General features: G+C 43.3%; 1 protein-coding gene across 2 annotated transcripts in view; it reads left to right on the top strand.

The window, feature by feature from the left end:
• The window catches only part of kars1 (lysyl-tRNA synthetase 1), a 531,769-nt gene extending 521,298 nt beyond the window's left edge, over positions 1–10,471 (top strand). For both annotated transcript variants that reach the window (XM_078544510.1, XM_078544511.1), the window contains 3 exons: positions 1,576–1,702; positions 4,913–5,056; positions 9,913–10,471. In XM_078544510.1, the coding sequence (XP_078400636.1) occupies positions 1,576–1,702; positions 4,913–5,056; positions 9,913–9,999 (358 nt within the window). In that variant the 3' untranslated portion in view covers positions 10,000–10,471. The remainder of the gene's footprint in view (positions 1–1,575; positions 1,703–4,912; positions 5,057–9,912) is intronic.
• Positions 10,472–17,345: the final 6,874 nt, after the last annotated feature.

Genomic DNA, 17,345 nt, shown 5'->3' with positions numbered 1-17,345 from the left:
AAAAGCCCTATCCATTGAAGAGTTAAGAGTGGGAAAAGAGGGGGAGCGCTCCTCTCCTCATAACACCTGTTAAAATGAGCCTATTGCCAATTGGTGAAAATATGGTGATCGCAGCAGTGGCGAAGAAATGTGAAATAAATTATCCAAACTGCCATCTGGCTTGGTTTGTTCAAATATGTTGGGAATTTGTTATGGACTGGAGATCGGTAGAAGAAACAAAAAAAGAAATGCTGGGAGAGTCGACTTCAAATCCAATTCCAGGAGTGAAATGTTACGCCTTTATGTCAAATTATTTAGTGATCCTACCGTTCCATTTTACAACATTAGCCTGAATTTTGCAGTAGTAATGAGGACAAAACTTCCATCACACATCATTGTTACTCTTCTGAAAATGGCAGTAACTCCTGGGGCTGAATTTTCCTCCTCCTCCTCCCCCCCCCCCATTGGGGGGGAAGTTGATGGGCAGACGTGCTTCCGATTGGTGCCCCTGGTCGGAGGCGTGGCGCCATTTTACGTGGGCGGGCCAATTAAGGCCCGCCCAGCATGACGTCTGCAGGGAAGCGCTATGCGCTCCCTGTGCGGGCGGGGGAATCCCAAAATTGAGTGCGTGCTCTTTCGTGCATGCGCACGAATGAGCGCAGTCATCTCCCTGAGGCTAAGTGCTATCTCGGAGATCGCCTCTACTTTCAAAAATATTAAAAATAGAGAAAAAAAATTCCCTTACATGTCCCCTCATGTTTGGGACATGTTCATAATTTCCAAAAAAACTTTATTAAAATTTTTAAAACCTACATGAAACCTCATCCCGCCTGTGGATGAGGTTTCATGTTTTTTCTACTTCCCGCCGGGGCTCCTGGCCTGCCTGCCAACCTTAAGGTTGGACAGGCAGGTCCCCTAATCACTTCAATTGCTCTGCCAATGGCCTCAATTGGCCTTTGACAGGTTGGCGGGCACGTAGCTGATTTTACTGCGCCCCCACCTTCCTGAAAATTTTAAATGGGGTGGGATGACGTCGGGAGTTCTGCCCGATGTCATCCTGCGTCATTTTACGCATCGGCGAGCAGGCCCCGCCCCTGCTCGCCGACGGTAAAATCCAGCTCCTGGAGTCTGCACATGTGCAGTTAAACATGGAAATCCAGATGTAGCTGTCAGTGATACTACACTTCACCATAAGTTATGCTACCAAAGTCAGCACAGATTGCAATTGGCAATCGCTGAACTGACGAGAACTTCCAGTTTTACTCTATTACTGCTGAACCTCCCTGGCTCTGAAAAAAGAAATTGTATACAGTATTTGTGTAATGTCAAATTCTTCCAATGATAATTGAACAAGTTTTTTAAGTTTGTTGGATATTTCAGCTTCTACCTTAATCCCGAATGTATGTTCTAATCTTCATCAGGATTATTATTTAGCACGAAGCTGGAAGGGAGGGCAAACACTTAATTCAAAGAAAAAACATATTGATGCTTTTTAAAGTTCTACCATTAGTTAAAAACATGGTGCTGTTTGAAAGACTGAAATATTTCTTGTACTAATGCTATATAATTGTAAATATACTTTTTGATCTGTTTTAGGCATCGCACCTTTAAGGGTTTGACAGAACGCTTTGAACTTTTTGTTATGAAAAAGGAGATTTGCAATGCATATACAGAATTGAATGATCCTGTGAAACAGAGAGAGCTGTTTGAAGATCAGGCCAAGGTGATTATATTTATTAGATCTGAGCTTGAGATGCAAGTAGCAGTGCTGGTACTCCTCCGTTCATAAGTAGAAAAACAAAACTTTGATCCTAACCTCATACCAAAACCACCTTGAGTACAGTAAATCTTGCTTAACGTCGACTCAATTAATCTGTTCCTCTAACGCCGTTAATATAGTGTCAGTATATCTGTTTAATGTTGTCAGTTTCACTTTAAAGTTGTTTGCTACAGACTTTCTGTTCTGTGGCTTGCACACAGCGCTTCCGCTCTCACCCTCGTTTCCCATCACCGCCCCCACCACACGCTGCTACCCTTGCCTCCCGGTGTTGCTCTCTGGTCTGCCTCCATCCCCTGACGTTACTCCTCAAACCTGCCTCTTTTTCCCCCCCCCTCCCCTTTCTGGCCTTGCTTCCTGCCACTTTTGTTCTTACCAGGTTTCATTTTCAGCTGCTCCGCCTCTGGCTTTACTGCTCACTCTGCTTCTGACCTGAAGCTCCTGGGCTCCATCTAATGGAAAAGGTTGGTCAGTGCAGGTAGTCATAGGATTTGAGCAAATTCCTCCACCAACCAACTTTTGCCACCAGATGGAGCCTGCTCAATCTAAAATTACTGAGGCATCATTTAATAAAATATATCGTGTATTGTATTTCTTTTATATTTAAATTATTTTGCAAGTTATTTCAGCTAGGAATGCACAGTCCTGTACACGTATGGTACGGCATTTTAATTTGTACATTGATTTTTATGGGTTCCAAAGGAACCTAACTCTGGCTTGGACATTGATTCCTATGGGATTCACTTAAAGTCACAATTTTCAGGAAGGCAACCACAACTTTAAGTGAGGGCTCCCTGTAACTGAGAAAGGAGGTTTCCCACTTTTCAAAGTACAAATTACGACAGAATTGGCAACCTCGTTCAGAAGTTTTTAAAAATATTGAAACTTGAATTAAGCCATGTTGCTAGTACAGAGTAAGGAGAGCTTTACTTTGATGTGGGGTGTTCTTGGAGCTCATTAAGGTTGTGTTTTTAAAAAAAAAAGTCAATGTTCCATTTTTCACAGCTGACACCCCTGCTTTGATCAGCACAAAGAATTATCAATATATTACAAATTTTGAAAAAATCAGTATGAGTAAATAGAATCTCAACCTAAGACAGCATCCCAAATCCATTTAACAACTGTGGGGGTTGCAAAATAGAGTTCACTGTGCTGAACTCTGGATTTACAAAGAACATTTATATTTCAGCGGCACTCAATCCTGTGAACAATTCTCCATTTGTTTTTAGTGTGATGTTTGTTTTGCTGTAAATTGCAGCTAAGCTTAACTATTTGAATTATGTGGATTTGTTCTCGATACTGTTCCTCCATCAATGGAAGCCTGTGAAACTTAGTCAAACTTGACAGTACTACCAGCTTCACAGCAACTTCACAAACATTATTTGGAAATGCAAACAGATCATTGCTTGTAGCAGAGTCTGTCATTATGGCTCTGATAAGTCCTGTTTACAGTGAGAATGCAGCTCCATACTGTGAGGTCCAACATTTTATTTGAACTCATTTGAATACACGTCCATTTGTTACTCTTCAGTTATCTGGTTAGATTTACTAATGGAAATGTACTTTAATATTAACGGTTGGACGCAACCATATATTGCATCGTACGTAAATGTGAGTAAATTGCATTTATATTGATTTAAAATAGTTGAGTGAGTAGCAACATTTCTTTTTAAAAAGCATCAAATTCCTGTTTCTCTTTTCCCCTGCCACCCCCCCCCCCCCCCCCCCCCCATGGGAAAATACGTTATGAAAGTGTCCACAATAACTCGCATTTCACTTTGTCATTGAGGTGACACTATTGAATGTCAGTGTATTGCTGGCTGTGTATATTATAGAATGAATTAATGTTTTAGAAAACCAAGCTGAGTCACTGCACTGCAGCCTGTTTCACTGAATACCCTTGTCTTGGCCAGCAACATTGTTGGCATAAGCTTAAAAATAAATAATTTTAAAATTATTGCCCCCCTTCTAGTTCTCCTAGAGATGCCACCCCACTGCCTGATCTTTATTTGTTCAGAAAGAATCAGAAATGCCTTACTCTGCCTCATCTCACCTGGTCACATGCCTACCCATCAGCATATTGGGCCCACCCAACCCCTCCATCTTGCTCAGCCACCTACTCTCCAGCCACCTGGATTTTCCCCCCGCTCGCTCCCCACTCCTAGAAACCTGAGCTGCTGCCTTTTTGCCCCATTTCCACAAAGCGCCCACGTCATGAGTTTGGTATGTCCAAGGACAGTTTTAAATACTACACTTTTTCCCTAATGACTGATGGCAACAAATGACATTCTCCTGCAAATGTGAAGGTGGGGAAAGGAGGGAGAAAAAAATCTGATGGCTGTGTTGAGAATGGGCAACATATTTTGCCCCTATTTTGACCCCATTGACTATCTTCAATCATGCAATTTTGCCCCTTGTCTTCTCCCACAATTGACATCCCCTGCAGTCATCAACATTGCAACCAACCCCCACCCCCCTCAACAACACTTTACCACCCGCCCTTCCAAGCCTTGTCCCCTTTCCCCATCTACTTCCTCTTCTAGAATGTGACTCTCTGCACTTTGGTCCAATTACCCCTCACCCTCTAACCTCGCTTCACCTGAACACTGCACAATCTTGATCTTCCCATGTGCAATGCCACAGGAAATTGCCAAATAAATTGTATCTAAGTCAAATTTACTGACCAGTGCTTAAAATTTTTATGATGTGAACTGAATTAATTTTTTTCCCGTGATATTCAGATCAAAAGAAGTTGCATTTACAGATTTTTGTAACCATGAAATAATAATTAAATAAGGACCCAGTTTTTTTTTAAAAGTTGCAACGTTTACATATGAACATACAAATTAGGAGTAGGAGTAGGCCACTCGGCCCCTTGAGCCTGCTCTGCCACTCAATAAGGTCATTGCTGATCTGAATGTAACCTCAACCCCACATTCCTGCCTCGATAACAAGAGGATGAGAAGTTAATCAAGGACCTGTCTAGCCCTGCCTTAAAAAGACTCTGCTTCCACTGCCTTTTGGGGCAGAGAGTTCCAAAGACTCCAAAGTTTGATTCTGTCGAAGGTCAAGGGAATATTTCAAAGAAATATGTTTGTTTTTTTTATTTTGTGCCTTTCCACTCTTTTATTGAAAACCTTTTAAATGTTGCTGCAGGCTAAAGCTGATGGTGACGATGAAGCCATGTTTGTTGATGACAACTTTTGTACAGCTTTGGAGTATGGACTACCACCTACAGCCGGCTGGGGCATGGGCATAGACAGATTTACCATGTTCCTAACTGACTCTAATAATATCAAGGTAAACTGATTTCTTAATTTAAAATTATGTAAGGGCAATGTTTATGCTTAAATATTTTTAGAAATTAAAACAGCCAGGTTCTAGGCTGAGAACTGGTTTGGTTCTGTGGCTGGTTTCAACATTTCAGAGCACGTTGTCCAAAATTATTCAATTGACCTGTCAAACCGCAAGGTTTCTTTCAGGTAGTTGCACAAAACATTGAGCTATAAAATTGGGTCGGTGCCATTTCTTTCACCATTCGGATTTTGGTTGAATGTTGCTTCTCCTCTGTTTTGGTATGCTGCTGGGCCATTTAGATCAGGTAAAATGTGAGTTCAAACCCAAATCTTGTTTGGACTATCTCTGAGGCAGCGGTGAGGATGCTGCAATTGAGGTTAACTCAGCATCCCTGGGTTATGGAGAAAAGAAAGAAAATAAGGCAAGTTTCTCGACTGGAAATTGCAAAGGTGTGGTTGTTGTGTGAGGACAAGATTGGACTTTGCTGTTATACTATTGGGGTGGCTAATTGAGTGGAGTACTGGACAACTTTTGTGGCAATTAACAATGTGGTAACTCGCTGATAACTTAATTCCTAGTAACATTTTTTTTAAGGAAAATGTGCTCATAACTCCAATTAAATTAAGTTTCTACTCTTCATTCTTTTCTATAGGTAGGTTAGACATTTTTAATGAAATATATATTTTTAAAAGTACATAAATAAGAGCCTTTGAACAATACTAGCTGAAGTACTGATACCTCAGGCACTGTCCCCCTTTCCTTCAAAACTATTGTCGTCATTCCCTGCTTAAAACCATATTGACCTATTCATCCTCTCTCAACAACTGCTTTGTCTCCAGTGTATAAGATCTTTGAATGTGTTGTTGTCTCCCTGCTGGATGACCATTTCCTCCAGAGCTCTGTTTGATTTTTTACCGTATCAAAATGGCCCTAATCATGATTACAAGTGATATCCTGTGGGATTATTATGTATTAACATTCCTTATTCTCCTTCATGATTGACCAAACCAACATCCACCGTTTCCTTTCCTCTCCTCTGTTGTCTAATGGGACTGCCCTTGTATGATTCCATTCTTTCATATCAAAGCATAGCCAATTCACCTGGATATATGTTACTGTCCTTCATTGTCACTGGTCAAAATTATAGAATTCCATTATGGGGGCACCAATACTACATGGAATTCAGCAGATTAAGAAAGCAACTGCCCACTACCCTCTGCTCCAGCTAAGTGGGCAATAAATGCAGGCTTGCCCATATCATCCATACCCAAGAACATTTTTAGAAAAACACTCCCAATAGTGGCTTCTATTCCTCTCCTACACTTGCGGCCAGAATCTGCCAAAGATGTATGCTTGGCTGTCTTATCTGCCTCTTGTCTCTAACCAGCATCGCCAAGAGAAATGCAACAGCTTTAATATCTATGATGGTGATGACACATACCTCTACAAGTCCCTCACTTTTCTTGACTGCTTGACTTCCCCATTCCAAGAAACTGCATAATGCAAAATTTCCTCCAACTCCACATAGGAAACACATTATCTTAAACCAGAGCCATGTACTTCACTCTCTTGCAGTTGGCTCTATCTTGCACGCCAGCCTTTACATCAGGCTGAACCAGACCATTTGCACCCCTTTCAGATCCCCTGCTGAGTTTTAAATTCCACATTCAATCCAATAACCAAGACTCTGTTTCCACAACATTGCCCATCTCTGCATCAGCTTCATTCTCCCCCTTGTAGACATCTTAGTCTAACTTTGTTAAATATTGCAAAATACAGTTTGCATTTTCCACCCTTCACTCTGCTGGATATATTCTGTCCCATGCTAAATCTTATTTGTCCATAACCATCCACCACTTATTATTGGGTTCAGTGTAACTAGCCATTCCTGTAAGCAAACCTCTCAACCTCAATGAGTGTTCCTTTTGATTGACACTCTATTATGAGTGCCACTTTGGCAGAGGTGCCATCTTTTGATGAGATGTTACGTCATGGCCATATTTATTCATTGAGGTGGCTCTGAAAGATCTCATAATATTATTTGAAGAAATGCTGCGAGTTCTGGTGTCCTAGCCAACATTCATCTCTCAACTGACACCACTAAAACAGTTTCTTACTCATGTGACAACTCATGCCAGAAACTCTTCTGACGAGGCTTCTATCTCTTGATCCCTGTCCAATGAACTGAATACAAGCAGCCAAATGTAAACTTGTGGCTTGCCACTCTTGACAAAAAAAAGTTTCAGTCATCAAATGACTTGTAAAGAATTATGGTCCTGGCTTCCCTCTGGAACCTGCTTCAAATCTTCAAGAAAAATATAGCTGTCAGTCGTACACATGTATTGTGTATATCGCCTGGTGTCAATCACTTAGGGATCACTTTGAATTGATTTGTATGGATCCATTTCTGAGAAATCTACTTTGACCAACCTGTGATTGCAAGAAATAAAGCTTCACTGGTTAATTAAAACTTTGATAGTTGTACAAAACGACAAAACAATTTTTCATTTAAGGTATTAGCATGATTAATTATCCTTTTTTCCCAAGGAAACAAACCGCAGTTGCATATTTACGCCCTTTGATATCCGGACCATATTTGCAGTAGCAACCAGTTTCAACCCTGTGACCAATGAGGAATCCAGTAGATAATCTATCACCAACAGGGTTCTAAAAATAAAACTGTTCTTAGGACATGGGCAATGCTGGTAAATTGCCTCAAGACCATTCTGTGGCAATTGCTTTGTGGGATGGGCTTGGAAAGGCAGTTCAGGTTGGAATGGCAGGTTCCTTTCCTTGAACATTAGTGAACCAGATTTTTTTTTTTTACCCACATCTTGCTTGTTTCAAGGTCATTTTCTGGTGCCTGGCTACAAATTACCAAATTTATTGGATTGAATTCTACAATTTGCCATGCAGAAGTTTGAAATTGCCACCTCCTGGGGGCTTCTAATCCAGTACCATAACCATTATCTCTTAAAATGGTTTTAAAAAATTAACCCTAAACATCAACATTTTAACATTGTGTGGCTGGTTTTAGGTCGTAGTTTGCAGAGCATTTGCGTTTATTGTTTTCTAACCACTATGCAGTGACCAGCTGTCTAAATTTTGTTTGGTTAGTCTGAAAACTGAGCTATACCTGAGAGTGATCTATCTTTAAATATTTTTAACAGCTGTAATATAAGTGTTGAGTGTCAGCTGCGGCTCAGTTGGTAGCTCTCTCACCTCTGAATCACAAGGTTGCAGGTTAAAGTCCTATTCCAGGGCTTAAGTACAAAAATCAAGGCTGACACTCCAATGCATTACTGAGGGAGCACTGCACTGCTGTCTTTTGGATGAGATGTTAAACTGAGGTCCCATCTGCCTGCTGAGATGGATGTAAAAGATCCCATTAGTGTTATGATCCCAGTTGAGATTACCCCTGGACAAGCCTGATCCCAGGTGGAACCCAGCTTGATCGATCCTAACTTTTATTTGTTTAGATACATGGAGAGTAGCTACTGAACAGATTCACCGGAGTCAGCTGATGAACTTTTAACAAAAGCGTAAAACATTTATTAAACAAGAAAAAATTACAATACTCCTTCACCCTTAACTATACCTTTACAGATTTGTAAAGATAACACAAGTTACAAAAGCTACCTCATATTCTAACATTCACAGTAAGTACACAGTCCATGTACCAATAGGCATCCTGTGGTCAGATACACCACACTCAAACCAAGTGACAGATGCCACCTCAACCAGATGCTATGGATCTCTCCTCAACTCCCCCCAGATGCTTGTCACACCGTAAGCCAACCAGCCTCACTGAACTCCATCTTTAACATGAGGGTTTCCAATCTCCACTCTTGAAGAACTCGCTTCGGAATATTCTCCCAAACCAACGCTTTCTCTCAGACTCCTTCCGTAAGGGTTCACCTCCAGGGTTTTGAACTCTCCTTTCGATGTTCCTCTCCCCTGGGTTACCACATGCATTCAAACCATCTTCCACGTACTCTCACCAAATCAGCATTAACAGTACACCACTGTGTCACATGCCCATAGCAAAGAGCTACAGACCTTCAGCCGTCTTTTTTGGACCTTCTTGCCTCTTGCAAGCTGTTCTCGCTTCAGATCTGCTTTCTACAGCTTTTGTCTCTTTAAAACTGAAGCGTGGAACCTTTCTCTCTGCCCCTCGCTCTTAACTTCATCTAACAGGACTTTTTCCAGGTTCCTGCCCTTTGACTACAATGTCTTGGGACTTCCCCTGTTCCACTTCCCTGGATTCTTGGTGTTTTTCTTTAACTTGGGACTTTCTATCTGTCCTCTTTGCTCCAGTCTCTCCTGACAGCTACTTTCAAAACCAACTGAACTCAAACAACTTCCAAAATCAAACTGCTGTTTCTCTTGTGTGTGTGTCTGTGGGAGGGAACTGCGTCTCTGGATCCCTGTTGCTAGGCAACAGAACTGTTTTTCTCTACTTTTGTTTGCTTCACTTGGCTTACAGTCGTAAAACTCTCATTAGAAATGCAAGCTCTTTTTAAAGTGAAACTAAAATTCAATTTGACCTTTCTTAATGCACAAATACAGAGATATAAATCAAACTTAAATTTTAAAGCTAAAACTCATTCCTAACACCCACAAAATACAAATATAACTTACTTAAACTGTCTCTATTTCTTAACATTAGCACCATCCCAAAGAAGAGCAGGGGCGTTACCCCCGGTGTACTGGCCAATCCCTCAGTCAACATTACAAAAAGCAGACTATCTGGTCATTGTTAACCACACCCATAAATGTTAGCAGAATATGGATGTTAATCTGTGATACCAAAACAACCAAAGCAGAAGTTAATTTAACATTGTGTTTTGCTACTTTAGGAAGTCTTGTTCTTCCCAGCAATGAAACCAGAGGACAACAAAAAGGAACCTGCAGATTCAATTAAAAATGAACAATCTGCAGAATAGGAGCATTACTGTGCAACTTGGAAAATAGAATGCTGACTGTATCACGATTTTTCTCCTTTTCAGTAAAAAATATTACCTCTCATAGCTGCAGAGATATGAAGATTTGAGAATTTCAATGTTAAGTTTTCTTTGTTTCCTCTCCCCTGAGAATTTTATTAAGAACATGCTTTCAGTATAATATTTTATTTGCAATGTACACTTGATACTGTAAACTTATACGGTGTCTAGCAGATGTATTTTCAACAATGCCAACATTGACAAATTGTATTTTTTTTTGTTTGTTTTGCAACAATCTTCCATCCCTGTAAGTCACTCCAGAACAGGAGAACTAGATTTTTAATTGTACCGTTTAATACCTTTTATACTAATTCTGCAATATATCCAGATTTGTTTCTTATATGCATCTGAGCTATGGTATTAAAATGAATGGGTCTATAATGGTGAATTACTGAATAAAACTATGGCAATCTAATGGAATGTTGTGTGATTTTATACTCTTAAGAGTGGACTGCAGCATACATCTGGACTCCTTTAATAGCTTAATGGATAATGATTTGTGGGGCTGTATTTTACAGGGGACAGATAGCTCCCACCCCCTGCCCCGTTGCCAGAAGGAAAATTGGCTAAAAGCCTACTTGCTCTGTGCAAGCTCACCCCGCAGCCATGATACACTGTGGGTGGTTTAAATTGGTGGACTGGGACTTCTGTCCCTCACTGGGGAGGAAGTCCTGCCCCAATCTGAGTGGCTGGAAGCTCCAGCAGTCCCAGCAGCATCAAGAAATCAGTAGTAGGTGCTGCCGGGACTGCAACCACTCCCAAGAAGAAGGCCTAATGGATCCCAGAGTGAGATAAATCCGGGATATTGGGCAGGGAGGGTTTGGCCAACTTAGGAAGGGGTGTGGGGTTTGGAGAGTAGGTGGGTAGAAAAGAAGTGGGTGTGAGGGACTAAGACCTCACACCGTATATTTTTATAAACTTTAAGAACTGAACAAAGATCCTTAAAATGGCCAAATCTATGTTTGTGTGTGACCCCTGAACAAAAAGTGCTGCCTGGTAGTATCAGGGAAACACTCACATCGTTATATCTGGGGAGCCGCTAATGACCCCATGTGGGCTGCACAGGCCAAATTCAGAGAGCTGTACAAAGGTATCTGCATTTCACAATCCAGGCTGGCTATCAGGAGTCTGCTTGTCTACTAAGACAAAGGGCCCCACAACCTTTCTTTAAATTCTTAATGATTAACACATTTAACAATCTTGGGGACCCAGGTGAGGGATACACATCCTTTGTCAAAGACAGTGTGGAGAGGTGGGAGTCTTGTGACATGGGCATCTGGCTTGTGGAACCAGTAATTTTGCCTTGTTGAACTGCAGAGCCCAGTCTGCTGTTTTTACCATCTAATTGGCAGCCTCACAGCAAAGGAACTCTGCCTAGGTTGAATACCTGGCCCCATTTAGACTGCTGCTGGAACTTCTGTACCATCATCAAGACTGATTTATCTCTGCGTGCGTGTCTCTCATCGTGTGAAGTCAACACCACCAGAAAAGTGAATCTTACAATATCAGTTTCCAGCCCACTGACCTCTGTGAAGGAATACCTCATTGGACTTTGATTCTGAACTCTGAAACCTATGTGAACCAATATTCATTTTCATTGTGGTCTCTACTGTAAATCCTTCTCTCTATTCCTTTCTTTACTGTCTGAGTATGGAGGCAATGTTGCAACCCTCTTCTGCATTTTGAGTGCGAGTGCAAATAAACTAACCCTTTGACAAAAACAGAATTACCTGGAAAAACTCAGCAGGTCTGGCAGCATCGGCGGAGAAGAGAAGAGTTGACATTTCGAGTCCTCATGACCCTTCAACAGAACTAAGTGAAAATAGGAGAGGGGTGAAATATAAGCTGGGTTGGGGTGGGGGGGTGGTTGTAGCAACAAGCAAGCAGTGATAGGAGCAGATAATCAAAAGATGCCACAGATAAAGGAACAAAGAGGTGTTGAAGGTGGTGATATTATCTAAGAGAATGTGCTAATTAAGAATGGATGGCAGGACACTCAAGGTACAGCTCTAGTGGGGGTGGGGTGGAAAGACTGACAGGGCATTACAGGTATAGATTTAAAAATAATGGAAATAGATGGGAAAAGAAAAATCTATATAAATTTTTGGATAAAACAAAAGGGAGGGGGAAGAGACGGAAAGGGGGTGGGGATGGAGGAGGGAGTTCAAGATCTAAAGTTGTTGAATTCAAGATTCAGTCCGGAAGGCTGTAAATTGCCTAGTCGGAAGATGAGGTGCTGTTCCTCCAGTTTGCGTTTGGCTTCACTGGGACAACACAGCAAGCCAAGGACAGACATGTGGGCAAGAGAGCAGAGTGGAGTGTTAAAATGGCAAGCGACAGGGAGGTTTGGGTCTTTCTTGCGGACAGACTGCAGGTGTTCTGCAAAGCGGTCGCCCAGTTTACGTTTGGTGTCTCCAATGTAGAGGAGACCGCATTGGGAGCAACGAATGCAGTAGACTAATTTAGGGGAAATGCAAGTGAAATGCTGCTTCACTTGAAAGGAGTGTTTGGGCCTTTGGACGGTGAGGAGAGAGGAAGTGAAGGGGCAGGTGTTGCATCTTCTGCGTGGGCATGGGGAGGTGCCATAGGTGGGGGTTGAGGAGTAGGGGGTGATGGAGGAGTGGACCAGGGTGTCCCGGAGGGAACGATCCCTACGGAATGCCTCCAGGGGAGGGGGGTGAAGGGAAGATGTGTTTGGTGGTGGCATCATGCTGGAGTTGGTGGAAATGGTGGAGGATGATCCTTTGAATGCGGAGGCTGGTGGGGTGATAAGTGAGGACAAGGGGGACCCTATCTTGGTTCTGGGAGGGAGGAGAAGGCGTGAGGGCAGATGCGCGGGAGATGGGCCGGATACGGTTGAAGGCCCTGTCAACGACCGTGGGTGGAAAACCTCGGTTAAGGAAGAAGGAGGACATGTCAGAGGAGCTGTTTTTGAAGGTAGCATCATCAGAACAGATGCGATGGAGGCGAAGGAACTGAGAGAATGGGATGGAGTACTTACAGGAAGCGGGGTGTGAGGAGCTGTAGTCAAGGTAGCTGTGGGTGTCGGTAGGCATTAATGGATATTGGTGGACAGTCTATCACCAGAAATTGAGACAGAGAGGTCAAGGAAGGGGAGGGAAGTGTCAGAGATGGACCATGTGAAAATGATAGAGGGGTGGAGATTGGAAGCAAAATTAATAAATTTTTCCAGGTCCGACAGTTCTCAATGAAAAGATCAAGAGAAGGTATCTCGATGAATTTCGGGCTCGGCACGATGCTGAACTCTTCTTCCCCCGTCTTCGTCTCCGTGCTCACTTCTTTGGGCAGGAGTCCTCTCCCCGTTCAACGGGTCCTTTTACCCACCTCCAATATTCTCCCTCCACCTGGACCCCTCCCTCTGGATTCTTACCTTCTCTTGATCTTTTCAATGAGAACTGTCGGCGTGACATTAGTCGTCTCAATTCCTCTGCTCCTCTCACCCATTCTAATCTGTCTCTCTCTGAACTTACTGCACTCCGTTCTCTCAGGTCCAACCCCGACATTGTCATCAAACCCGCTGACAAGGGTGGTGCTGTTGTTGTCTGGCGCACTGACCTCTACCTCACGGAGGCTGAGCGTCAACTCGCAGACACTTCCTCCTACCTCTCCCTGGACCATGACCCCACCACTGAACATCAAGCCATTGTTTCCAGGACTGTCACTGACCTCATCTCCTCTGGAGATCTTCCTCCCACATCTTCCAACCTGATAGTCGCCCAACCTCGGACGGCCCGCTTCTACCTCCTACCCAAAATCCACAAACAGAACTGTCCCAGCAGACCGATCATGTCAGCCTGTTCCTGCCCCACGGAACTCATTTCTCGTTATCTTGACTCCCTTCTCTCTCCCCTTGTCCAGTCCCTTCCCACCTACATCCGTGATTCCTCTGACACCTTACGTCACATCAACAATTTCCAGTTCCCTGGCCCCAACCGCTTCCTGTTCACCTTGGACGTCCAATCCCTCTACACCTCCATCCCCCACCAGGATGGTCTGAGGGCCCATAGCTTCTTCCTTGAACAGAGGCCCGAACAATCCCCATCCACCACTACTCTCCTCCATCTGGCTGAACTTGTTCTCACACTGAACAATTTCTCCTTTAACTCCTCTCACTTCCTCCAAATAAAAGGTGTGGCTATGGGTACCCGCATGGGCCCCAGCTATGCCTGTCTCTTTATGGGGTATGTGGAACATTCCTTGTTCCAGTCCTACTCCGGCCCCCTCCCACAACTCTTTCTCCGGTACATCGATGATTACTTCGGTGCTGCTTCATGCTCTCGTCGGGAGCTGGAAAAATTTATTAATTTTGCTTCCAATCTCCACCCCTCTATCATTTTCACATGGTCCATCTCTGACACTTCCCTTCCTTGATCTCTCTGTCTCAATTTCTGGTGATAGACTGTCCACCAATATCCATTAATGCCTACCGACTCCCACAGCTACCTTGACTACAGCTCCTCACACCCCACTTCCTGTAAGTACTCCATCCCATTCTCTCAGTTCCTTCGCCTCCGTCGCATCTGTTCTGATGATGCTACCTTCAAAAACAGTTCCTCTGACATGTCCTCCTTCTTCCTTAACCGAGGTTTTCCACCCACGGTCGTTGACAGGGCCCTCAACCGTGTCTGGCCCATCTCCCGCGCATCCGCCCTCACGCCTTCTCCTCCCTCCCAGAAACATGATAGGGTCCCCCTTGTCCTCACTTATCACCCCACCAGCCTCCGCATTCAAAGGATCATCCTCTGCCAACTCCAGCATGATGCCACCACCAAACACACCTTCCCTTCACCCCAACCCCGGCGGCATTCTGTAGGGATCGTTCCCTCCGGGACACCCTGGTCCACTCCTCCATCATCCCCTACTCCTCAATCCCCACCTATGGCACCTCCCCATGTCCACGCAGAAGATGCAACACCTGCCCCTTCACTTCCTCTCTCCTCACCGTCCAAAGGCCCAAACACTCCTTTCAAGTGAAGCAGCATTTCACTTGCATTTCCCCTAACTTAGTCTACTGCATTCGTTGCTCCCAATGCGGTCTCCTCTACATTGGAGACACCAAACGTAAACTGGGCGACCGCTTTGCAGAACACCTGCAGTCTGTCCGCAAGAAAGACCCAAACCTCCCTGTCGCTTGCCATTTTAACATGCCACCCTGCTCTCTTGCCCACATGTCTGTCCTTGGCTTGCTGTATTGTTCCAGTGAAGCCCAACGCAAACTGGAGGAACAGCACCTCATCTTCCGACTAGGCACTTTACAGCCTTCCGGACTGAATCTTGAATTCAACAACTTTAGATCTTGAACTCCTTCGTCCATTCCCACCCCCTTTCCGTCTCTTCCCCCTCCCTTTTGTCTTTTCCAATAATTTATATAGATTTTTCTTTTCCCACCTATTTCCATTATTTTTAAATCTATACCTGTAATGCCCTGTCAGTCTTTCCACCCCACCCCCACTAGAGCTGTACCTTGAGTGTCCTGCCATCCATTCTTAATTAGCACATTCTCTTAGATAATATCACCACCTTCAACACCTCTTTGTTCCTTTATCTGTGACATCTTTTGATTATCTGCTCCTATCACCGCTTGCTTGTCCCTACAACCACCCCCCCACTTCTCTTCCCCCCACCTTAAACCAGCTTATATTTCACCCCTCTCCTATTTTTACTTAGTTCTGTTGAAGGGTCATGAGGACTCGAAACGTCAACTCTTTTCTTCTCCGCCGATGCTGCCAGACCTGCTGAGTTTTTCCAGGTAATTCTGTTTTTGTTTTGGATTTCCAGCATCCGCAGTAGTTTTTTGTTTTTAACTAACCCTTTGAGTTCATCCTATCTCGAGTTTGTTGTTGCTTTATTACTAGAAAATTGGATCATACAAAAGCTGAGGCATTGGGAAATACACCATTGCCTATGAAGAGGGAAACAAATCAAAACACCTTTTGGATAAGTGGTGAGAGAAGAAATTAGCGGGGGGTTAGGTGTGGTGTGGTGGTGGGGGGTTGGATAAGGGAAGTCGGGGGGTAGGGGTTGGGTGAGGGAGGTTGGTGGGGCAGTGGTGCAAGAAGCAATTTTTAGTCTCTAGGCTAAGAAATCAATTTATTAGTTTGCCAATCCAACTTCTCTCAAAAGCCTGCCTGTTTCATTACCATTATAGTTCAATGTTACTTTACCCAAACATACTGTGCATCTTGTGTACTGTTACAGACAGGAGGCAAACTGAACTTCTCACTGTCTGTAGCAGAGGTGTTTTTAATTGTTTTAAAGCTAGGCTGTGGCAGGTATTCCCTAACCCTTAGTTTGTGGTATAATTTTTTAAGTAACTTGCAGCAAACTCTTGTTATGATTAACTCAGGAGGTTAGTTTATTCTACATTCAGACTTAGGTGGGAGGTATGTGGCATGTTCGCAACCTCACACACACACATACACACACATATATATATAGATATATATATATGGGGGACAGAGCTATGGATAGCAACAGTAAAAGAACCACAGAAATGAATATTAGTTCACGTGATTGCTAGAGTCCATAAAGTTATTATCTGGAGGGGGATTCCATCATGGAACGGTTCCAATTCTGGTGTTTTCCTGGCTGAGAACAAGATCAAAAAATTCCTTTAAAGTGGAGGGTGGTGAGGCGAGATGAGATTGATATTTAGAGACTTGTTCTGCTCAGCAGGTAATGGCCAGTGGCATCCAGATGAACAGGCTTTGAGGAAGGCTTGTTGCAGGATGCTTGGTGAGCCTGGGGAGTCCTGCTGTTATTCTTTTTAGGTTGGAAGTAATCAGCAGACTGCTGTTGCTCAGTTCTCAGCTGAATATCGAGATTTTGAAATGGTCACTCAAGTCTTGTGCCTTCCTTCCTCCACAATGGTTTCAAAAGGGATGTTTGTCTGGTGTCTGGGTCTGGCTTTTGTTTTATGGCTTATAATATCATTCATACTGAGTCCCCTGGTTTCATGATTATAATGTGTCCTTACAATGGGGTGTGAGATTTCACAAGGATGGGTGTGAAACTCTTTTTGTTCTTGTAGCTGCTATTAGAAACTTGCAGAACAGATGGCCAATCTTTTGAGTAATGTGACCTGTAGCAGCCATCTTTTGGTTCAGCAAAAGTCCATTTTAAAATAGCAAAAAGAATGAAGTTTGATGTACACAGTTCTTCATTTCTTTCATGTCTTATTGACATGTCAGTACCTATGTGAAATTGGTCGAGTGGTGAGCTGTGCTGTAATTTGTTCAATGAACTGGATCTTCCAATTTTCAGTCAAG

Source organism: Cetorhinus maximus, chromosome 6, assembly GCF_964194155.1.
Source record: "Cetorhinus maximus chromosome 6, sCetMax3.hap1.1, whole genome shotgun sequence".
NCBI lineage: Eukaryota > Metazoa > Chordata > Chondrichthyes > Lamniformes > Cetorhinidae > Cetorhinus > Cetorhinus maximus.
This window is presented reverse-complemented; position numbering and strand designations above follow the sequence as displayed.